The sequence below is a fragment of the Somniosus microcephalus genome, chromosome 15, assembly GCF_052327205.1.
Source record: "Somniosus microcephalus isolate GS21.2 chromosome 15, FLI_Smic_1.0, whole genome shotgun sequence".
Classification (NCBI taxonomy): domain Eukaryota; kingdom Metazoa; phylum Chordata; class Chondrichthyes; order Squaliformes; family Somniosidae; genus Somniosus; species Somniosus microcephalus.
The window spans coordinates 86,425,891-86,451,011 of NC_141001.1; the positions used below are offsets into that span (position 1 = coordinate 86,425,891).

The window sequence follows — 25,121 nt, forward strand, 5'->3', positions numbered from 1 at the left end:
AGAGGGATAGAAAGATTGGAGTAAGAGAGAGAAAAAAGAGACAGAGGAAAAGTAAGAAAACATTTAAAATGTTTTAAAATCTCAATTTATGACATGCAGAAGTGAGTTTGAACAGCTTAAATTGTTCCCTTTCTGGGCCAGAGTGGTCGATTGGCATTGCTTTAACAATTATCACATTGTTTAAAAGGGTACTTGCGCTGTTAAGTTCTGCCCTAACTTTCTGTGACGAGTTTAACTGGAAATTAATGTGCAAATCCACCAAGTTCTTCAAAATAACGGGGAGGCTGAGGGCGAGATACCAGTTGTGGGAAACAAAGAGGTGCAGCGTAAATCGACCAGCAAGTTCTGGAGGTTTGCACTTCATGCCATATCTCTTAATTCCCTGAATTTGCTGGCTGATTTGCACATTAATAACGCTGTGCATCATTATCATGCCGTTATTTTTCCAGCAAGATTCGGCCCAATATCTTTTGCACTTTGTTATGCAAAATATTTAATGATTTTAACCTCACCATTCGCTGTGTTTTGCTTTCTTTTCCAATTTTCTCCCTTTTTTTTCTCTTTCCTGAACATACTGATTCTTGATACTGACAATTAAACGGTAGGGGGATGACATGATTGTGTTTCTGGTCTCCTGTCGTCCACACACACTTTTTTCAGTAGGGGGTCACTGAATAGCGATCAACAGTGACAAACTTGGCAATATTCTCCCTTTGTAACTATCTTCAGCCAGAAGTGCCTAGGCCCGATTTATCTTCATCTGCTTCATCAATCCCTCCATCATAAGGTCAGAAGTGGGACAGTTTGCTGATGATTGCACAGTGTTCAGCTGAATTTGCAATTCCCCAGATAATGAAGCAATCCATGCCCACATGCAGTAAGACATGGACAACATCCAGGATGATAAGTGACGAGGAATTTTCATAACATGAGTGCCAGGCAATGGCCATCTTCAACAAGGGCGAACCTAACCACCTCGGTTTGATTTTAAAGACTATACCATCGCCAAGTCCCCCATCATCAACACCCATTAACCAAAAACGCAACTGGACCATCTACATAAATGACACAGCTACTGGAGCAGGTCAGGCTTGATATTCTGCAGTGAGTGGCTCGCCTCCTGATTCCCAAAGCCTCCACCACTTACAAGGCACAAGTCAGGAGTGTGATGGAATCGCTCCACCTGCCTGGATGGGTGCTGCTGCAACAATACTGGAGAGGCTTGACACCATCTAGGACAAAGCGGTCCATTTGATCAGCACTTCATCATCCACTAGCCGAAACAACCACTCCCTCTGCCACTGGCTTACTGTGGCTGCTGTGTGTCCTATCTACAAGATGCATTGCAGCAACTCACCAAGTATTCTTTGACAGCACCTCCCAAACCCACAACCTCCACCACCTAGAAGGATAAGGGCAGCAGGTGTGTGGGAACATAAACACCTCCAAGACACAAACAATCCTGACTTGGACATATATCACCATTCCTTCATCGTCACTGGGTCAAATTCCTGGAACTCCTTACTTAACCGCATTGTGGGAGCACCTTCACTAGACGGACGGCAGCGGTTCAAGAAGGAGGCCTGCCTTCTCAGGACAACTAGGGATGGGCAACATATACCAGCCTTGCCAGCAATACCCACATCCTGAAACCCTCCTTTTCCATCCCCCTTCCCCAAACCATTGCCTATCCTAAGGCACTGATGCATAGTTTTACTTTCTAAACTGCAACTTTAACGAAGATCAATTGACTGAGCACAGACTAAAAATCAAAACGAAGTCCTGGTCTGTTTGATTTTGAGCTACACCATAGAATCATAGAAATTTATGGCACAGAAGGAGGCCATTCGACCCATGTCTGCCAGCCGAAAAAGAGCTACCCAGCCTAATCCCACTTTCCAGCTCTTGGTCCCTAGCCTTGTAGGTTACAGCACTTCAAGTGCATATCCAAGCACTTTTTAAATGTGATGAGGGTTTCCGCTTCTATCACCCTTTCAGGCAGTGAGTTCCAGACCCCCAACCACCCTCTGGGCGATGACATTATGTCTCGCTACAGGAGTTTTAAGATAATCACACTCTGGTCCTGGAGTTAATGTGAGTTTGTAGATGCAAATTCTATATTGGAACAAATTAGAAAATAATGCCTTTTTTTTCATTGGTTACACTTTGGCCACTGTCATTGATCTTTATCTCCTCAGTTCTATACAATGAGCCATAAATAAAATGCCACAAACTGTGAAGTGCCTGAAAATGGCAGCAGGCAAAAAGGGAGCAGTAGCTGTAGTTGCAGTGCCATTGTACTTGATGTTAATTTAATCACATTGCAGTATGATGGTGTATCTCTCCTAATTTATCTCTGCAACAGTTACATAAATACTCAAATCTATGTGGATATTTCCATCTGGGGTGGGCACATGTCTCAAATTTTCCTTTTTGCTTGTTTGAATATTTTAAATGCAAACTTAGTTTAGGCAAAAGATGGCAATAAACATCCCAACTGTTGAATGTGCTGTTCTGCTTTATTTTCAAACTGCAATAACTGACAAAATTTGCACCTTTTTAATTTGTGGCAACATTGACTTAACTGCTGTTTTTTCTTCTTCCAGCCATTAACTTTTCTAAGCTTAGGAAATGCCTACCTGGCTGTGAAGAATGTTAGCGCCGCTCTTCAAGCCTTCAGAACTGCACTGGACAGAACAACGAGATGTCCTGAATGTGACAGCAATCTGAAATTAATCCGCTGTCTACAGTTCTACCCTTTTTTATACAACCTTACATCTTCCAAGTGTCCAGGTAAGCAAGGATATGGGTCTCAGAGGAGATAAGAAGAAAAACTGCATAAACATCCCAAGTTTTAAATGGATTTTTATTTATAAAAGAGATACCAGAGACACGCACTCGCATTCATAAGGTGTCCTAACTAAATCTCTGCTAAATAAGAAATGCATCCGATCATATAGCTTCACCTATATGGAAATGGAATATTTTAAAACTCTATAATATTGCACGGAGATTTAATTTTCATCAATAATTATGCATGGTTTCAATCTATACACACTGCACTTAAGGAAAATGGTGTATCAATACTGGTATGGAAAGATTGGTGAGTATAAGGTGGGGCGTATATTAATTTCAAAGGCACCTCTGTGCATTAGATTTAAAACAACAATTGTTTTTCATACATATACTGTTAGGTGAATTCTTTTGATGTAATTGGATGCAGGGAGGAAAAATATCACCAGGCCAATGCACCTTTTAAGATAGTTTGATGTCTGGTTATTGTATTTGTGACTCTCGCGTGGTATAAATATAATACTATGTGAGAGAGTCACAAATGCAATAACTAGAATACAGGTACTACAAAAACCTTACTCAGCCATTCTTTTCTTCCCCTGGTCAATATCATAAAATTCTTTATCACTTTGAAAGAAAATACCTGAGGGCTTAATTTAACTGCTGCATCAAATGTACCTGCGCATTTACCAGCAGCATTTTCTCAAGAACTTCCTGAAGCCTTCCTCCTTGGGGGTTTAATTATCACACGGTACAGATTTCGGCTCTGCCCACATTGTACACACTTTTTTCCATTATACTCTATGAAAAGAGAATCACATGTCAAACATTGATATAGCTAGATGGAAAGAAAGGAAGAATTTGCATTTATATAGTGCCTACATAACCTCAGGAGGTCCCACAGCGCTTCACAGCCAATAAAGTACTTTTGAAGTGTAGTCACTGTTGTAATGTAGGTAAAACAAAAAAATCTGTTATAAATGTGTGGTTGCAGCATTTTGAAGGTGGCACTGTCACTAACGTTATGTGACTCGTTAACTGAAGTGGCACACCACTTAGCATTATATGACCATCAACTGATTCAACTGATTATAAACCACATCTGTGAAACCTTCGTGCATTTCCTAACTGTGAACACCGGGTAGCACTGCAGCAATCCTATCTTTGGAGAATGTCAGACCTGTTGATAAGGTTAGAAAAGATGAGTGCATTCAACTCCATGAGGCACAAATAAGAGATTCAAATGTCAAAAATAGCAAACTATAAATCACATTTTCACCTGAGGACTCTCGGATACAGATTCCATAGACTGCCTGCTTCATCTGGGGTGGCTGCAGAAGCCATCGAAACTTTATGAAAATAAAGGAAGCGTGCTTTGAAAGGCAATGGGGTAAATATATTCATTAGGACCTAAATACGCACAATCAATTTGGAAAGAAATGTCAAAGGTACCTCTGTAATATTAGCTTTTCAGCCTGCCTACCAAAATTGCATTAAACAATATACAGAAACCAAAATTCAGCCTGTGTATTGTTGAAAGTTAAAACAACTTTAAAAATTGGATATGCTAATACAGATAAAATTCTTCCAGTTTTGTCATGTATATGTTCAAACTTTTGCATATTGTGTGCAGTTCCTGTAAATGTTATACTTCCTGTGTGTTTTACTCATCATGCTACTTCGGGCACAATTTTCTACCAAGCTTCAATTTTTCTATTCAATTTACCCCCAGTTGGCTGACCAAATGATGATCAGCTTCAGCCTTGGTCCTCCTAGCCACGACTCCCAACTCCATAATAGGACAGCAGGCCTAACTCCAACAGAAATTCAGATCAGATATGTTCCCTACTTGTTTTTCATGGCCTGTTCTGCATTTTTTTTTGGTTTTTGTTCCTCCGTGCTTTATTAAAAACTTTTAAACCTGGTTTTGCATTTTTCTTTTGCCTATTGATCACTATATAAGTAGGCTGATTGACTAGTTGTTTGATGTCATTCAGGATAGTAAAGACGCCACATTGGTGTTAGCCTGATTGGCAGAAGAACCCTACTTTCTCCAGTCTTCCCTCATAACTTGGACTTTTGAGTCTAGGGATCAACTTGATGGCACTTCTCTGCACTGCCTCCAGTGCCTGAATGTTTCTGGGTGACCAGAACTTGGCACAGCACTTGGGGTGCAGTCTGACCAAAGCACTGTACAGTTTGATCCTTGCTTCCTATAACTTGTATAACTATTTTATGGTTACGTAGTTCAACATTTTATTGGTTTTGTAGATTACAGCTCTGCATTGGGCATGCTGATTGTGAAGTCTACTAAGGCAACTAGGTCTCTTTCAACTTCCTTGGCTAGTTCACCATAAATGAAGTGTGCACGTTGCCCATTTTCTCCTTGTGTGCAATAGTTTACATTTGTCAGCATTAAATTTCATCTGCCGTTCTACCAACATACATATATTTTGTCCAACACATTATATGAGCTGCCTCATTTGATTCCACTCTCCTTCCTAGATTAGCATCATCTGCAAATTTGTTAGATTTGTACTGAGCCTCTGAATGTAGGCCATTAATAGTAGAATAAGAAACTGTTAAATGTTTGCAATATTGGAGTAAGTGTGTAAAATGATAAATGAAATGTCTCTACCACTGGGATTAAGTTACCTTAACTCATTTTATAAAAAAAAAAAAAAAAAAAAAAAAAAAATTCTATTTTGAAAGTGTACATCAACAATTAATTTGCGATGTGACTTGTACAATGATTTGCAAAGACATTTTTGTGTATTGGGTTCAATTATTCGCACTCTTGTGAATATTTAAATTACTTTACGCAATTCTACATTATTGGGAGTTACACTGCTGCTAGGTAAGGAAGAACTGTAGCTATTGAAGTAGTCATGAGGAGAGAGTTGCTAGAGCCACTTTTCTAGTTCTGTTGGAATGGTTCTGAGGGCCGATAACTTGGAGACTTTTACTAACCAGTGTGCTTGTCATCTGTGCCCAGCCTACCCACGGTGAGAATATTGTGGAGATTTAGCTTGAGTTATTGGCTACTTCAGAGACCTGTCCCACCCAATCATAAAACCAATCCTTAACTGCTCCCCGATGACTCAGCAATTTTATTCAGTGAGTAAATGAGCCACGGTAATCAGGAAGGTCGCAGATTCTATCTTTCGTCTGTACTAATTTAACTGATCACAGCTAGGGCAGCAAGTTAAGCAGGGGAAAAATCAGACCAGGTTCCTACTCATGATTGGAGACTCTTGTGGGACGTGTACATTGTGGAAGTTGGCTGGAAACTGGATTTTCTCTCTCTCGTGTGTGTGTGTTTCACTCTCTCTTTTTCACACTCTCTCTCTCTCTCACACACTCTTTTCTCTCTCTCTTTCTCTTTCTCTCTCTCTCTTTCTCACTCTCTCTCTCGCTTCCACGCTCTCTCGCTCCCTCGCCCTCTCTCGCTCTTTCTCGCATAGTACATAGTAGCCTTTGACTCCATGATGGAAAAAACAGCTTTGAGGCTGTAATTGAGATTCAGACTCTAGCTTTTGCCCTACTGATCTATAATTAGCAACAGTGCATGAGAGGCAGTGGTAATAACTTTATCTAGTCTGCTTTATCTCCTGACGGGAAAAGTTAATTTTAGATGTCTTACTCTTGGTGTGGGTCCTTTATCCCAAACATGCTGGAAGCACATTGTGGTCCAGTAAGCACGTCACGATGTGCAAAATTCAATGTAGCAGCTTATTAATAAGAAGTTTATTTCTTTAAAAAAAATATTTGGAATTGCTCAGTTCTTGTTCGTTTTTATACTTGCAGTTAGGTTTGTCATTATAAAAAGTTGTTTCTTTTTGCCTTGTTTTCGGTATCACATTTTTAGTTTTAAATACCATGTATTAATCTATAGATGTATGCCTAATCAGATTAATTGTGTTATTTGATTCTTATAACACTAATATATATCCTGGATTCCCATGTATAAAACAGAATTTGATTGATTTCAGTCAACTTAAACCAGTGGCCTGAACTTTTAACGGGCAGAGTCATGAATGTGGTCCCCAAAAAATTGTTAAAAATAGTAGGAACATAGGAATTGCTAGAGGAGAAAAGGCCACAGTCTAGACCATCTAGTTTGTCATCTACTATCCTGGTAACCGCATGATACAATGATGTGGAGATGTTTAGCTAAATGGATCATAGCAATCAATCTCTCTCAATTAGTGTACAACAGACCCACGTGTGTGTGGTAAACCACTGTCATACCTGTCTGTGTCTGTATGTGTATTCCACTAGGTACAGGTCTGGACATGCCTCGGCTGACTCCTCCCACTATTCCAGGTATATAAGTGACTACCTCCCAGTCCCTTAGTATTCTGGACGGGTCGACCACTCGAGACAAGACCTTCATTCTTTAGTTAATAAAAGCCTGATTGTTACTCGCTCAACCTCAGTCTTTTGAGTAATTGATGGCGCATCAATTTTATTAACTAAATTTTTTATAATGGAGAAGATCCTCACACCAGCATGCCTGGACCTGGACAGTCGGGAAGCGGACGCTTCCACCAAGTTTGCTCACTGGCTCACGTGCTTCGAGACATTCCTGACTGCCTCCACTGCAGTCGAAACGGATGCGGACAAACTGTCTGTCCTGTTCTCCAAGGTGAACCACCGAGTGTACTCAGTCATCCGGGATGCGACCTCGTACACAGCCGCCCTCCAGCTCCTCAAGACCCAGTACACGCGCCCTGTGAACGAAGTATACGCTAGGCACCTTCTGGGGAGTCGCAAGCAACAACCTGGGGAATCGACTGAGGAATACCTCCAAGCACTGTCCGTGCTTGGCCGGGCCTGTGGGTGTAAGGCGGTAACGCCCACTAAGTACACGGAGGAACTGATCCGGGATGCCTTCGTAGCGGGCCACAGGTCCAACTACACCCGACAGCGACTGCTGGAGCAGAGTGACCTCACCCTCGACAAAGCCTCCGACATCGCACTAACGCTGGACGCAGCCTTCCGGGGCATGGATGCCTACTCCTCTGCACCGTGGACGCCGCGGGGAACGACAACCTGGGACACGGTAGGACAGCCCCATAGCACCGTGCCACCCCAGCCACAGCCCAACAACGGCCCAACTACCGCAGCAGTGTCCCAAGGCCAGAAATGCTACTTCTGTGGCCAAGCCAAACACCCCAGAGCGCGCTGCCCGGCGAAGAATGCGACCTGCTCGGGCTGCGGGAAAAAGGGACACTACGCCAGCGTCTGCAAGGCCAAAGGCACCCCGAACGCCAGCAGCGCCGCGTGTGGGCCGTGCGAGCCGCCATCTTGGGCCCCCAACAGCGCCGCGTGTGGGCCGTGCGGCCCGCCATCTTGGGCCTCCCCAGCCATGTGCGAACCACCGCAGCAGCCGCCATCTTGGACACCAGCCGGGACGCAGCAGATCGCCAATCCCCCCCCTATCTGATACTCGCAGCGACACACCGACCCCTACGCTGGCTTCTGTGACGCTGAACCAAACGAGACCGCACCAGCTAGCTCGGTCCAAAATGGACGTTAAGGTAAACGGCCATGCAATAAACTGCCTTTTTGACTCCGGGAGCACAGAGAGCTTCATCCACCCCGACACGGTGCGGCGTTGCTCTCTCCCAGTCCTGCCTGCGCACCAGCGGATTTCTATGGCCTCCGAGTCCCAGTCAGCGGACATTGGCGGCTACTGCGTGGTGACACTAGTAGTAGACGGGACTGTGTACAATAGTTTTAAACTCCTGGTCCTGCCCGACCTCTGCGCTGCCGTTCTACTGGGGTTGGATTTCCAGTGCCACCTCAAAAGCGTTACGATGGCGTACGGTGGCCCCCTCCCCCCACTCACAGTCCGCAGCCAGCAGCCTCCAAATTGCCCGCCGTGCACCAGATGCAACCTCTCCACACTCGGAGTCCCACCCCCTCCACTGTTTGCTAACCTCACCCCCGACTGTAAGCCCATCGCCACAAAGAGCAGGCGATACAGTGCCGGGGACAGGGTTTTCATCAAAACCGAAGTGGAACGGCTCCTGAAGGAGGGGATTATTGAGGGCAGCTCCAGCCCCTGGCGAGCCCAGGTTGTAGTCGTTAAGACCGGCGAGAAACAACGCCTGGTCATCGACTACAGCCAAACAATAAACCGCTACACCCTGCTGGACGCCTACCCACTCCCCCGCATAGCTGACATGGTCAACCAGATCGCGCAGTACCGCGTCTTTTCGACCATTGACCTGAAATCAGCGTACCACCAGCTCCCCATCAGCCCTGAAGACCGCCAGTATACTGCTTTTGAGGCAAACGGCTGCCTCTATCACTTCCTTAGGGTTCCCTTCGGCGTTACTAACGGGGTCTCCGTCTTCCAAAGGGAGATGGACCGGATGGTCGATCAAAACGAGCTGCAGGCCACTTTCCCTTACCTAGATAATGTGACCATCTGCGGCCATGACTTGCAGGACCATGACGCAAACCTCGAGAAATTCCTCCGCACCGCCCAACTCCTGAACCTGACATATAACAAGGAGAAGTGCATATTCCGCACAGACCGCCTCGCCATCCTTGGCTGTGTTGTGGAACACGGGGTCATCGGTCCCGACCCGGACCGGATGCGTCCCCTTATGGAACTCCCACTGCCTAAAAGCTCTGAAGAGGTGCCTAGGGTTTTTTTCCTACTACGCTCAGTGGGTCCCCTACTATGCGGACAAAGCCCGTCCGCTGATCAAGTCCACCTCTTTTCCCGTGACGGCAGAGGCCCGCTTAGCCTTCCACCGTATCAAGGAAGACATTGCCAAAGCCACCATGCACGCAGTGGACGAATCCATCCCCTTCCAGGTGGAAAGCGATGCGTCCGACTTCGCTCTGGCCGCCACCCTTAATCAGGCGGGGAGACCTGTGGCATTCTTCTCACGAACCCTCCAGGGCCCGGAGACCAGACACTCCGCGGTGGAGAAGGAGGCCCAGGCTATCGTGGAGGCTGTGCGTCATTGGAGGCACTACCTGGCCGGAAAACGATTTACCCTGCTCACTGACCAGCGTTCAGTTGCTTTTATGTTCAACAACAAGCAGAGGGGCAAAATCAAAAATGACAAGATCTTGAGGTGGAGAATCGAACTTTCCACCTACAATTACGAGATCTTGTACCGGCCTGGGAAGCTCAATGAACCCCCAGATGCCCTATCGCGTGGCACCTGCGCCAGCGCGCAGATCGATAGGCTGAGGGCCCTCCACAATGACCTCTGCCACCCGGGGGGTCACCAGGTTCTTCCACTTCATCAAGGCCCGCAACCTGCCTTACTCCATCGAGGAGGTCAGGACCATGACCAAGAACTGCCAAGTCTGCGCTGAGTGCAAACCGCACTTTTATAGACCAGACAGGGCCCACCTGATAAAAGCCACTCGCCCTTTCGAACACCTGAGCGTCGATTTCAAAGGGCCTCTCCCCTCCTCCGACCGCAATGTGTACTTCCTCAACATCATTGACGAGTACTCCCGGTTCCCGTTCGCTATCCCCTGCCCGGACATGACCAGTGCCACGGTCATTAAATCTCTGAACAGCCTCTTCACCCTGTTCGGTTTCCCCAGCTATATCCATAGCGACCGGGGCTCATCGTTTATGAGCGACGAACTCCGCCAGTACCTGCTCGCTAGGGGTATAGCCACAAGCAGGACCACCAGTTACAACCCCCGGGGGAACGGACAGGTGGAAAGAGAGAATGCAACAGTTTGGAAGGCCGCCCTACTAGCCTTAAAGTCTAGGGGCCTTCCGACCTCCCGCTGGCAGGAGGTGCTCCCCGATGCGCTCCACTCGATTCGGTCACTGCTCTGCACTGCCACCAATGCCACCCCTCACAAGAAAATGTTTGTCTTCCCAAGGAAGTCCACATCGGGGACAGCGTTACCGCCATGGCTGATGTCCCCAGGGCCGGTACTACTGAGAAGACACGTGAGGGCCAATAAAACGGACCCCCTGGTCGAGAGGGTCGACCTCCTCCACGCCAACCCCCAGTACGCTTACATTGCGTACCCGGACGGGCGGGAGGACACAGTCTCCATACGAGACCTCGCACCCTCGGGGACCGCTGTAACCCACTACCCATTACCACCCCCCCCCCACGACCCGATATCCAACCCCAGCAGCCGGCTCGCCTTGGACCGTCACCCACGAGGACTACACTCCAGGGCCCCAGCCTACACGGGACGCGACGCCGGAAGCTCCACCACCCCTGCCGTCGCCACGTCGATCACAGCGGCAGACAAGACCTCCGGAGAGACTCCAATACACGAACTTTTAAATACACTTCACCCCGCTGGACTCATTTTTAAACAAGGGGTGAATGTGGTAAACCACTGTCATACCTGTCTGTGTCTGTATGTGTATTCCACTAGGTACAGGTCTGGACATGCCTCGGCTGACTCCTCCCACTATTCCAGGTATATAAGTGACTACCTCCCAGTCCCTTAGTATTCTGGACGGGTCGACCACTCGAGACAAGACCTTCATTCTTTAGTTAATAAAAGCCTGATTGTTACTCGCTCAACCTCAGTCTTTTGAGTAATTGATGGCGCATCAGTGTGATGTGCCGCAAACTCCAGTGGTGGAAAGCTTTGGGACCCATAGGTCCAAAGTGAATTGTACCTCCCAAGCATGCTACACTTACCGCATGTCATGTCTCATTATTCCTGTACTGTATCCCATGTAATATAAAACGGAATTAAACTAAAATCGGTGGCCCTGCAAATTACATTTTTCAGTTGATAACTAATGTCTTTGTGTTGTTGTCTAATACACTTATTAATATTGGAACTGATAGAATTAAACAATGCATTGTATAATTCTGTACTTGGAAGTTTATTCTTAAAGATCCAGGCTTGGGTAGTTGGAATATTGTAACGCACTTAGTAAAAGAAAATTTCAACATGAAATCCTTAGAACTGTTGACCAAATTCTATGTGAAGTGTACTAAAGCTAAGCTCATGAGCTCACCAGGGAAGCTTTGACAATATAAACCAATGTGACAGCCAAACTGCACACAGCAAGGTCACAGAACAGCAGTGAAATTCAGGAATTGTGCTTTTTAGGTTGGAAAATTGCAAATGTCATTCAATTATTTAACGAGGGAGAAACCAGATAATTACAGACCTGTAAGTTGTGTGGCTGTGAGCAGAAAGTTACAAAGAGACATATAGACTAAGTGAGAGGACAGAACTATGGCATATGGAGTTCAGTGTGAGTAAGTGTGTGGCCATCCACTTTGGATCTGAAAAAGACAAATTGGAATATTTTCTTAATGGTGATAGACTAGGAGCTGTGGAGGAGCAAAGGGATTTAGATGTCCAAGTACACATGACTAAAAGCTAGTCCACATGTACAAAAGGTAAACAAGGGGACATAATCATAAAATTAGGGCTAGGGCACTTGGGAGTGAAACTAGTTGGTGTGCTTTCACACAGTGTAGTGAAAATTTAGAACTCCACCCCCAAATGGTTGTAGACACTGGGTCAATTAAAATGTTCAAGACTGAGAGATTTTTGTTGCCAAAGGTTATCAAGGGACATGGAGCAAAGACAGCATATGGAGTTGAGGTACAGATCATCCATGATCTAATTAAATAGAGGAACAGGTTCAAGGAGTTAAATGGCCTACTTTTCCTATGTTTCTAAATGATCAGATAATGTTTTTGGTGGTGTTGGGACACCAGGAGAAATACCACGCTCTACTTTGTAAAGTGCCATGGGATCTTTTGCATCCACCTGAGAGGGGACTTCAGTTTAATCCCATCCAAAAGACGTCACCTCTGACAGTGCAGCACTTCCTCAGTACTGCACAGAAGTGTTAGCCTAGATCATGCTCACAAATCTCTAGAATGAGACTTGAACCCACAATCTTCTGACTCCGGGATGAGAGTGCTATCAATGAGTCTAGACTGACACCTTAAAGATACTACATTAAAGACGTTGGCCTAGAAATTGTAGTCGGAGGCATACCTCCGGAGTACGCCTCCGACCCGCAAAACATTTACGAAGTTACCTCCTAGTGCCTAGGCTGCGAAGAGTTGCAGTCTCGGGCCTCTAGGCGAACGGCAGCATAATGGCTCACTGATCACAGGGACGCAAGCAGTTTGGAAGCGTCCCTGGGAATCACGTGGGCCTGGTCCTCCAATGGCAACCATTTACAAAGAGTAATGATATGCAATGGAATCCCCAAATAATTATACAATGTATAGAATTGCAATTTTATTCATAAGTTTCTTCATTGCACCAACCTCAAATTTAAGTTTTTGATCAAAAATTTTAGACTGTAATCCGTGCCAATATTTGCATAAACTCAATTGAAGTGTGTGCATAATTTTGGATTTTTAAATGTTTTATTTAAGCCTAGTATATACCCTTATACTGATGCAAGCAGGCCCGACGCCTGCTTTTACCATCCGTAAGAGTTGCGTGGGCAATTGCTGGGCAGTTGTTGGGCTGCCAATACTAATTTTTTCAGGCGGTTCGGATGATCCGTCAAGGCGTACCTTGACAGATCACAAGTTCCGGACTTGCACATGCGGAAATCTGGAACTTGTGGGGCCCTTCAAGGGGAATACGACGACATACTTGGAGACACTGCAATTTCAGGGCCATTATATAAATGTAAGTTATAGAATCTTGCCCTTGAACTGTTCACTTGGACAGGATTTTCACCCCAAGCTTTTCTGTAGTTTGACTTTATATTTCTGAATTCTACCGTCATGAAATTTTTGGGGTTTTTTTTGTTTAAATTTATCAATCACACCCAATGCACATAAAAATAGATTTGTGTTTTATTAGAATTTTGCGTAACATTAACATCCGATAGAAATTTAATTCAAACCACTGTCATGATTTTAACAGCTAAATTTTTTTCTATATGAACATATCAACAAGATTCATTCAATAAAAATTGGAGAGCAAATATACACCTGCAGCTGCCATGGAAATTGGAATTTTGTTTTGTTGTAATTCTGAGTGATAAAAGATAGCTGACTAGTTGAATTATAACAAGATCGATTTGACACAGTTTTCAAGTTGCAGTGCTGCAAATGTCCCTGGGCTTAACCGATCTGTTTTTGTGTATCTTTTATCTAAGAACATTGTGCTCTTGTTCTACCTTCGAAAAAGCCACCTTGAGGCTATAATTAAAATTCGGGCACTGGTTCTGCTCACTCGGTGAGCTATACTTAGTCTCAGTCTACATCACAAATGCAGCACCATTACCCAGTCTGTTTAATCTGCTGCTGGTGTGAGTTAATTTTTATTCATGTTTCCCTTCGCCAGTTGTTTCCCCCCACCCTCCGCCTTTTTGTGTGCTAAGATTCACTGTTCACGCCACTGAAAACAAAGTGCCAGCATCAGCCATACATTATTCAAACCCTTGGGGATTTAGCTGAAATGTAATGAAGATTCCTAGAATGCAAGTGCTTTCATCACAAACAGAGAAGTGTCTCATTTATCTTTTGGGGAGGGAGTATTGTGGGAAACTTATAAATTAAATCTGATTTCTCTCTCTCTTTCACTCTCTCTTTCCCTATTATTATAACCAGATTTTTAACATTAATTTGAGATTTTTGAAAAAAACCACAGGAAACTATAGGCCCATTAGCTAGACTTCAGACTATAGAGAAAGCCTTATCGAACCACCCAGCGCTGCTTCCGGAAAAAAAAGTTGTCTTATGTTTTGAGGAAGTCACCAGGATAGTGGATGAGGGTAACCCAGTAGATATTGTCTGTCTGGACTTTCAGGAAGCTTTTGATATGTTACCGCGCAAGAGACTTCTTTACAAGGTAGAATCTTGTGGAATTAGCGGTAATCTGCTGCAGTGAATTGAGAATTGGCTGAATGACCATAGGCAGACAGTTTTGTCATTGGACTTGGAGATCGTTTACCAGTGGTGTCCCACAAGGATCAGTGTTGGGACCTTTCCAATTTATCATTTTCATTAATGACCAGATGTAGGTGTTGGAATGATCCGCAAGTTTGTGGACGATACCAAGATGTGTGCGAGATGCTTCACAGAGGCATGTTAGAACTGTAGAGGATGCTTCACTAGTCCAAGCAGATCTCGGTGTGTTGGGGGAATGGGCCCGTGTTTGGCAAATAATGTTTAACTTAGAAAAGTGTTGTGTTCTGCATGTGGGCAGGTCTAATGCAAAATATACATACACCTGATCAGGAGCAGAATTGAAGTGAGTGCTGAAAGAGGGAGTTCTGGGTGTTATGGTGCATCACTTTATAAAGGTTTATGATCAATCCAGTGAGGCTATAGCTAAGGCAAATGGGGTTCTACAATTCACTACAAAAAAGCATACTACTTTGTCCTTGTACAAGACCTTGGTTGTGCCTCAGAATACTGTGTCCAGTTTTGGTCTCCTTGCATGTTGGGGCATATTGAGGCTTTCGAAAGGGTGCAGAAGAGGGCCTCAAAATTAATTTCCAGTCTACAACACCTTAGCTACCCAGATAGGCTCAAAGACCTGGGTCTGTATACTTTTTAAAAAAGCGTAGACTCGGGGATGATTTGATTGAGGTTTATAAAGTAATGAAGGGACTTGATTGTGTTTATGTAGACCAATTATTTCAACTGCATAGGTTAGGGAAGATCATGGGTCACACTTACAAGTTATGTAAGGGAAGAACTAGGTCCAGGGCCCCAAACACCCCTTCCAGGTGAAACAACGATTTACTTGTACTTCTCGCAATCTAGCATACTGTATTCGCTGCTCACGATGCGGTCTCCTCTACATTGGGGAGACCAAACGCAGATTGGGTGACCGCTTTGCGGAACACCTCCGTTCAGTCCGTAAGGGTGACCCCGAGCTTCCGGTCGCTTGTCATTTTAATTCACCGCTCCATTCCCACTCGGACCTCACCGTCCTTGGCCTCTTGTATTGTTCCACGGAAGCTCAACGTAAACTCGAGGAACAGCACCTCCTCTTCCAATTAGGCACTTTGCAGCCTTCCGGACTCTCTATCGAATTTAACAATTTCAGATCATAACCTCGGCCCCTATCACTTGTTTACTTGTCATTTTTCCACTCCTTTCTCCCCCCCCCCCCCCCCCCCCCCTTTCCTTTTGTTTCACTCTCCCACCTGGCAGCTATCTCTTACCCTGCCAGTACACTTCACATCTAATCTCAGCCTATTACCATCTCGTCTGGCTTCGTTTACCTTTTATTGTCTCTTCTACTTCTTTTGTCTCTTTCACTTCTTTTGTCCGATCGCAGCCCTGCCTTCGATCTATTTTCTTTTCTTTCCAGCTTTGAAGAAGGGTTCGACCCGAAACGTCAACTCAAATTTCTCTCCACGGATGTTGCCTGACCTGCTGAGTTTTTCCAGCATTTTCTGTTGTTATTTAGGTTGGATGTTAGATGGTTCTGCTTTTCCCAGAGACTAGTGGACCTGTGGAACACGTTACCGGCTTGCGCCATGAACCTGGATTTGCTGTATTTCTTCAATAGAAAGCTGGACCTGGTTCTGGCTGGGGTGGAGATCAGCTCGTAGAAAAGCTAGATACCCTGTAATATTAATCAGGATAAATGTGGTGATCTGGACTAGTTTTGATCGCCTAAAGGAGTCGTAGAGGAATTTCCCCTAATTGGCCTGGATTTTGATCTGTTTTATCGCTACTCCCAGGAGATTACATGGCTCCAGGTGCATGGGGAGTGTTTGTATCATGATGCATAGGGCATCACAACTTTATGGGACAGGTTAGACGAACTAGTGGGTTTTTAACTGTCATTTTCATGTTTGTAAATGGAATAGTGTTGCAGAAAAGCATTGATTTATGAATTATTAATGTCAGGTACTGAAAGTACTTTGGAGGTAAAAACAATTTTCAGATTATTTTGGATTTAGAAGCAATCAAATATATTTTTCGAAGAACCATTGACTAATGCTATAGGTAGGAGGGAGTATCATAGACTAAGGGTTCAAGTAATTCCATAAAATGTGAGAGCTGTTCGAATGTATTTATACAGATTAACTAAATCTGAGATTTTGCTGTTGCTTATAACTGTTTTTGCACTTGTTCTTGCATTAATATGCAGTTTTGTTTTAATTAAAGTTGCAACATGATTTATCTTATTCAACTTGGAGCCCTTTTTCAGCTGCATGTTCCAGGGTATATCATGGTTTTAAATATTTCTGTGATTGTTTAGATGTGCCTCCCTGAAAAGGTCCTCAAGGTATCAATATGCAAATTATTTATACTTCACTATGATCACTGTCAAAATTATAAATAAATTGCAACATGTTACTGATTTGATAGATGATATTGGACCCTTTTTATTGGTGTTTTATATAACTATCATCTTCGTAGTTATTCTGTTCCATGCACATAATAACTAGTGTGTGTACATATATATAGATTTTGGCTGCAGCTTTTCTCCACATTACAACACCAACTGCACTAAGTTCTTAATTGAATGTGAACCACTTTGACGTTGTGAAAGGTGCTATATAAATGCAAGTTGTTTTTCTTTCGATATAGAGCCTTTAATGTAGAAAGACATCCTAAGATGCTTCAGAGGCATAAGGAAAATGGACATCGAACCAAAGAAGGAGCGATTATGAGCGGTGACAAAGCTTGCTGAGAGATGGATTTTAAGGAGCGATTTAAATAGAGGTGGAGAGGCAGAGGGGTTTAGGTAGAGAATTCTTAAGCATGGTGCCTATGTGGTTGAAGGTATAGTTGGGGTGAAGGGAGGAGAATGCCCAAAAGGCTGGAGTCCGAAGAACAGAGTATGGTGCGGGGGGGTGGGATTGTATGGCTTGAGAGATGTTGGATTGGGGGGGGGGGTGGTGGAGGTTTTAAAGACAAAGACCATTTTAATTTTCAGGTTTTGAGGAACTGGGTATCTATGCTGGTCAGTGAGGATGGGTGTGATGGGTGAACCTGTGGGATAGGCTAAGGGTTGGAGTAGCAGAGTTTTGGATGAGATGTAGCTTGCAGCGGGTGGAGGCTCAGAGGCCAGCTGGAAGAGTTGTGGAGTAATCGAGTCTGGAGATGACAGTCATGAATGAAGGTTTCAGCAGCAGATGAAGGGATGAAGGTGGAAGTAAATGGTCTTTGTCATGGAGATTTTATGAGATTGAACGATCATCTTGGGATTGAGTAGGATGCTGAGGTTATTAACACTTTTTTGTTCTGCAGAAGACAATGGCTGGTGAGGGAATTTGAGTCAGTGGAGAGGGTAAGGAGTTTGTGGGGGTGGGGGGGCTGAAGATGACTTCTCAGTCTTTAGCTTGATGAAGTTATCTATCATTCAAAACCAGATAACGGAAAAACAGCATGGCATCGAGCTAGGTGTCATTGGCATACATGTGGAAGCTGACCCCATGGCTTCAGATAATGTCGACAAGGGATGTAATTGAGGAACATTGGGGGGTTGGGAGCAAGGCTGGATCGTTGGCAGACTACCGAGGTGAGCATGTGGGGTGATGAGAGAAGCCAATTGCTGGAAATGCTCTAGCTGGGATTAGATAGGCAAGAGTGGAGTTAAGCAAAGGCAGTCCCATGGAACTGAACAACGGAGAGACATTGGAGTAGAATCATGTGATCAACTCTGTCAAAACCTGCCGAGGTCAAGGAAGTAGAGGAGGGATACTGCATCCTGACGTGGTCGGAGAAGGTTTTTCATGACTTTGGTTAGGGCTGTTCCGGTATTGTGGGAGGGATGGAACTTTGATTAGAGCGATTCAAGTCGGGTGTTGTGGGAGAAGTAGGCATGGATCTGGGCGGCGACAACGCATTTGAGGACCTTGGCGAGTTAAGGGAGGTTGTAGATGGCATGTTAGTGAGGATGCGATATGTATACTGACAAGGAAATCATGAATGCCTGCTTATATAAGGTTTGTGTTCAAGCTAAGCTACATATTTCCTCTCTGCTCTGTAGTGCCTTCCTTTTCTGACCATAATGACTGCTTTTTCTTCTATTACCAACTGCAGCACTTTTTTCTGCTGTGCCTGACATAAAAACCACAATGTCTGAGATGGTGCTGCATCTTTTGTTGAGCTTGTTGGTTTCATGCATTGTTTTTTAAGCCGATTTTTGAGTTTAATTTTGGCAGACCTGTTGTGGTTTCAAATTCCCGGCTTCAAAAATTTACATGAATTGCATGAAAGCCTTCCTCTAACTACTGATTGTGACCTGTACTTTCATTAGACTATGACTTGCTTCCTGTGAATTGCCAACATTTCTAAGGAAGAACAACTAAATGGAACCTATGGTCAGCAGATATAATCCAATCTAAAATTGGTGAAATGGCTTCTAACTTTGTAGCTAAGCATATGAAACACGGAGTTCTCTCACACCCACTCCCATTATTGGATACTGACTGAAAAACATCAGAAAGAAGAGGTATCAGGTTTTAGGCATTGGCAAAAATCCTCTCTCTTGGGGTACAAGTTGGCTAGCAAATCCGATAAGCACTCTGGATAAAATTCTCTATGCCACAAGGAAAGAATTTGCTCTCAATCTAGATTGAGGCTCCTAGGGATTGGTATGGTACAGTTTTGGGAAAAGTATTCGATCTGGCAGTAACAACAAAGAAACCTTTTATCTCCATTTAAAAAAAAAAAAAAAAAAAAAAAAAAAAATGACATCTGTTCCTGACCATTGGCACATAATCCCTAGGTTAAGCCTGATGCACTGGACCCAAAGACTTAGCAAACAAACTTCTTTGCTGTACAGATGTGATTTAAGCAAGTTTTTTTTTTGCCAGTACACATTGGTTACTCAGCCTGCACAACAAAAATGATTGCTCAAAAAAAAAAGTTCAAATCTCTCACCCACTATCATTTTGGCAATATATTTACAGGAGTGGCTTGGTCTAAATGTTTACGCCCTTGGGGCATCCAAAGTGTCCCTGTTCTTCTAAGGAGTTGTTTTTTTTCATGCCCCTTGCACCTCCCAACCACACATACCACCACCTAACTTTGGCTGCACTCTTAGCATTTCACACATTGGTATTCTTTGTCCTTCTGATCTCACCTGACTTCAAATGGAACCCCTGACATCTTCTCCATTGTGTTAACTGCCTCCAAAAACTTCAGAATCGTCTTTTATCTCGAGCAAAAAAACCACCTCAACATCTTTTAAATATCTATAAAGCTCATCTACTTCCATATCTGACGAGGTCCTTCTAACACCTCTCTCACTCGCTCCTGGAGAAGGATACAAGAAAAACAACTTGTCTGACAGGTGATGTTTCTGACAGACGGTCATCAACCTGGAACGTTAACTCTGTTTCTCTCTCCACAGATGCTGCCTGACCTGAGTATTTCCAGCATTTTCTGTTTTTATTATAGGTGATGTTTCTCTTGCCTCCAACCTATTGTGGATTTTGTCTTTTTTTTAATCAGTATTACTAATCCATTGCTGCTCCAAGGTTCTCCCCCCTTGTTCCTCCATAAGCTGCAAATAAAACATCCTGCACATTGTTCCTTATCCCTACATTCTCATTGTGTTGAAATCTCCTACTTGTCATTCTTCCCCAGGACTTTTAAAACTGTTGAATCTCTTGCTTCTCTCAGATTTTCCTTCCTCCTACAATCATTGGGTATTAAAAACCCAGACTTGACATTATGTGACTGCTATTTCCTGATTTATGTCAGCCATTGCACTGAGGGGATTGGAGGCTGTGTGAACTGAGGATGTATGGCCTAGAGGAAGTGAATGAATGTAGAATGGATAGAGTTATGATTGGAGTAGGTCATTAATATGAGAAGGAATAGAATGGGAAAGACAATAGAATCCTAGGAACCCCGAGTTGATTGAAACCAAGTCAGAAGATGAGCAGTCAACAACAACAGCCAGTCATGTTAGTTAAATATATACAAGTCATATCACAGCAAAGAATCTGATTGGTAAAGTAAACTCTTCAGACCCAATGACACGTACAAATAAATCGGTGTGAATCAATCCCTTGCAGATAACCATATTAAGTTAAATGGGTTGGGACTGTATAAAGTAATGGTAGGCCAAATGATTGCTTAGAATTTCACACAATTGAGCATTATTACTGGGAGGTACTGTAGGGCTGTACTTTAATTGTATTTTCTGCTGGACCCAGGACTAGCTCTGAAATCTGCTGAAGCCTAAGTCGTCATCCTGGATGAATGCAAAATAAGTTAACTGAAGGGAATTGCAAGGCATTAGATGGTTCAGATAATGATTTGAATTCTTTTCGAGGCATTTGGTCTTTATTCAAATATGTGCTTTTAGGAACATAGGAACAGAAGTAGGTCATTCGGCCCCTCGAGCCTGCTCCACCATTCAATGAGATCGTGGCTGATCTGCGACCTAACATCATATACCCGCCTTTGGCCCATATCCCTTAATACCTTTTGGTTAACGGAAAGCTATCAATCTCTGATTTAAAATTAATAATTGATCTGGCATCAGTTGCTGTTTGCGGAAGAGAGTTCCAAACTTCTACCACCCTTTGTGTAAAAGGTCTGGCTCTAATCTTTAGACTATGCCTGCAGTACTAGAATCCCCAACCAGTGGAAATAGTTTCTCTACCCTATCTGTTCCCCTTAATATCTTAAACTTCAATCTGATCACCCCATAACCTTCTAAATTCTAGGGAATACAGGTAGACTATCCTTTATCCGAACTTCCGAAAACCTCTATATAAAAAAAAAAACCGAAAGTTTTTTCGTTCAGCGTAAGTCGTGCGCACGACATGACCAGAGTGGCGCACGACTTACGCTCCCCCCGCCGACCCGACCCCCCTCCGACCCCGACCCCCCGTCGACCCCCACCCCCAACAAATTTCCCAGTCTTATAAAATACCTTCTGAAATCCGAAATTTTCCGAAAACCGAAACACGGCTGGTCCCGAGGTTTTCGGATAAAGGATAGTCTACCTGTACAACCCTAATTTGTGTAATTGCCTACATTTTAGATGTTTACAATGTCTAAATTTCTTATGGAATGTCTTAACCAGTGTGCCTGGTTTAAGTTCCATCTTTTTGTGCAGTATCTGAAGTGAAGAGGCAACTGAAAAAATAGAAAGATGATTTGAAACGTTTCAGTAAACGCTAGTAAATAATATATTGCTGTTCTTGGCAAAAAATGAAATGTTTGTGGTAAATCTTATTTTCTTTTTAATGGGAAACATTTTATGTTCCAGTCAGTGCTTGATGAAGGACTTGGAATATCACTTATATAGGACCTAGATCACCACAGCTATTTTTTCCTGCAGCACATTGCTACTATAGCAACAACAACTTGTATTTATATAGCACCTTTAACGTAGTAAAACGTCCCAAGGTGCTTCACAGGAGTGTTACGAAACAAAATTTGACACCGAGCCACATGAGATGATGGGGCAGGTTTTAAGGAGTGGCTTAGAGAAGGAAAGAGAGGCGGAGAGGTTTAGGGAGGGAATTCCAGAGCTTGGGGCCTTGGCAGCTGAATGCCAGTGGTGGAGCGATTTATAGAACAATAAAGTGTGTCATCTTGTTATAATGTAATTTAGTACCTGCCATGATGAATAATTAACTTATATTTATGACTTTTGTACTTTGTGAGATATTTAACTCAACTTGGTGCTGCTTTAGAATCTGTGTGTGCATCAGATATCTGAATCCAAAGGGTGCCCAGAGCGGGAGATGAGCTGTTTTATTCCTGCCAAGGCAGAAGGAGAAGTTGAAATTGGCACTAATCCCTGAGAAGGACGTAGTTCTTTTCATGTTGGAATGCTCTCCACATGCTTCTTGGCATGGCTTCTCATTCTAAGTGAGGTGACTATATATCGATCAATATTTTGCAACATTGAACAACCTAAAAATAATCTAAGTGAATGATGTCAACATGAGATGTTTAAAACCGGGAACTCCAATGAAAAGAAAATGCCTGTAAGAAATTCTGCAGGTGTAATTGTGAATTAATAGAAACATAGAAGACAGAAGCAGGAGTAGGCCATTCGGCCCCTCGAGCCTGCTCCGCCATTCAATGAGATCATGGCTGATCATCAAATTCAGTACCCTGTCCCTGCTTTCTCCCCATATCCCTTGATCCCTTTAGCCTTAAGAAATATATCTAACTCCTTCTTGAATATATTTAATGAATTGGCCGCAACGGCCTTTTATGGTAGAGAATTCCACAGGTTCACCACTCTCTGGGTGAAGAAATTCCTCCTCATCTCAGTCCTAAATGGCTTACCCCTTATCCTTAGACTGTGACCCCTGGTTCTGGATTCTCCTGCTATCTGGAACATCCTTCCTGCACCTAGTCTGTCTAGTCCTGTTAGAATTTTATAAGTTTCAATGAGATTCCCTCTCCTTCTAAACTCTAGCGAATGTAAGCCTAATCAACCCAATCTCTCTCCATACGTCATTCCTGCCATCCCGGGTATCAGTCTGGTGAATCTTCGCTGCACTCCCCCCATGGCAAGAACATCCTCAGATAAGGCAACCAAAACTGCACACAATACTCGAGGTGTGGTCTCACCAAGGCCCTGTACAACTGCAGCAAGACATCCTTGCTCCTGTACTCGAATCCTCTCGCTATGAAGGCCAACATACCATTTGCCTTCTTAACCGCCTGCTGCACCTGCATGCTTAGCTTCAGCGAGTGGTGCACAAGGACACCCAGGTCTCGTTGCATTTCCCCCTTTTCCCAATCTATTGCCGTTCAGATAATCTGCCTTCCTGTTTTTGCCACCAAAGTGGATAACCTCGCATTTATCCACATTATACTGCATCTGCCCAATCACCCAATCTGTCCAAATCATACTGGAGTTTCTCTGCATCCTCCTCACAGCACACACGCACACCCAGCTTTGTGTCGTCTGCAGACTTGAAGATACTACATCTAGTTCCCTCGTCTAGATCATTAATATATATTGTGAATAACTGGGGTCCTAGCACCGATCCCTGCGGTACCCCACTAGTCACTGCCTTCCACTCGGAAAAAGACCCGTTTATTCCAACTCTTTGCTTCCTGTCTGCCAACCAGTTCTCTATCCAGTCAGTACCTTACCCCCAATCCCATGTGCTTTAACTTTGCATGCTAATCTCTTATGCGGGACATTATCGAAAGCCTTCTGAAAGTCCAAATGCACCACACCCACTGGTTCTCCCTTATCTATTTTACCAGTTACATCCTCAAAAAATTCCAGTAGATTAATCAAGCATGATTTACCTTTTGTAAATCCATGTTGGCTTTGTCCGATCCTGTCACTGTTTACCAAGTGCTCTGCTATTGCATCTTTTATAATGGATTCTAGCATTTTCCCCACTACTGATGTCAGGCTTACCGGTCTATAATTCCCTGTTTTCTCTCTCCCACCTTTTTTAAATAGTGGGGTTACATTAGCTACCCCCAATCCATGGGAACTTTTCCAGAGTCTCTAGAATTTTGGAAAATGACCAGCAATGCATCTACTATTTCTAGAGCCACTTCCTTAAGTACCCCAGGATGTAGATTATCAGGCCCTGGGGATTTATCGGCCTTCAATCCCATCAATTTCCCTAACACCATTTCCCTACAAATACTAATTTCATTCAGTTCCTCCCTCTCATTAGACCCTATGTTCCCCAACATCTCTGGGAGGTTATTTGTGTCCTCCTTTTGTGAAGACAGAACCAAAGTATGTATTTAATTGGTCTGCCATTTCTTTGTTCTCCGTTATAAATTCCCCTGATTCTGACTGCAAGGGACCTACGCTTGACTTCACCAATCTTTTTCTCTTCACATATCTGTAGATGCTTTTACAGTCAGTTTTCATGTTCCCTGCAAGCTTACTCTCATACTCTATTTTCCCCCTCTTAAATAATCCCTTTGTCCTCCTTTGCTAAATCCTAAACTGCTCCCAATCCTCAAGTTTGCTGCTTTTTCTGGCCAATTTATATGTCCTCTCCTTGGATATTATGCTATCCCTAATTTCCCTTGTCAGCCACGGTTGAGTCACCTTTTTTGTTTTATGTTTATGCCAAACAGGGATTAACAAATTCTGTAGTTCATCCATGCGATCTTTAAATGTTTGCCATTGCCTATCCACCGTCAACCCTTTGGAGGAGAAATTGGGTGAGTAGCGCCACCTGTTAGCGCCTAAAGAGGCAGGCAGTGGCTGTAGCGCCACTGGCTGCGCCTCCCGCGATATTCAGGAGGGGCGCTAATGGTGGCGTTAGCTTGTTGCGCTGCGCCGCCACCGATGACGTCATCGGTGTGTGCAGTGCCCCGTTCGCGATATTTGGTAGCGAACGCTGCAGTTGCGCCATTCGCTACCCACGCCCGGCTGCTTTTTCGGCGGCCACCTGCCAGCACCTCCGTCCCCGGCCTCCTAACCCCACC

At 44.0% G+C, this 25,121-nt stretch overlaps 1 protein-coding gene across 1 annotated transcript in view; it reads left to right on the forward strand.

Moving 5' to 3' along the window:
• The window catches only part of ttc17 (tetratricopeptide repeat domain 17), a 133,823-nt gene that overhangs the window by 71,782 nt on the left and 36,920 nt on the right, over window positions 1-25,121 (forward strand). Inside the window, exon 16 of the mRNA XM_086008087.1 lies at window positions 2,607-2,793. Coding sequence (XP_085864213.1) covers window positions 2,607-2,793 — 187 coding nt within the window. The remainder of the gene's footprint in view (window positions 1-2,606; window positions 2,794-25,121) is intronic.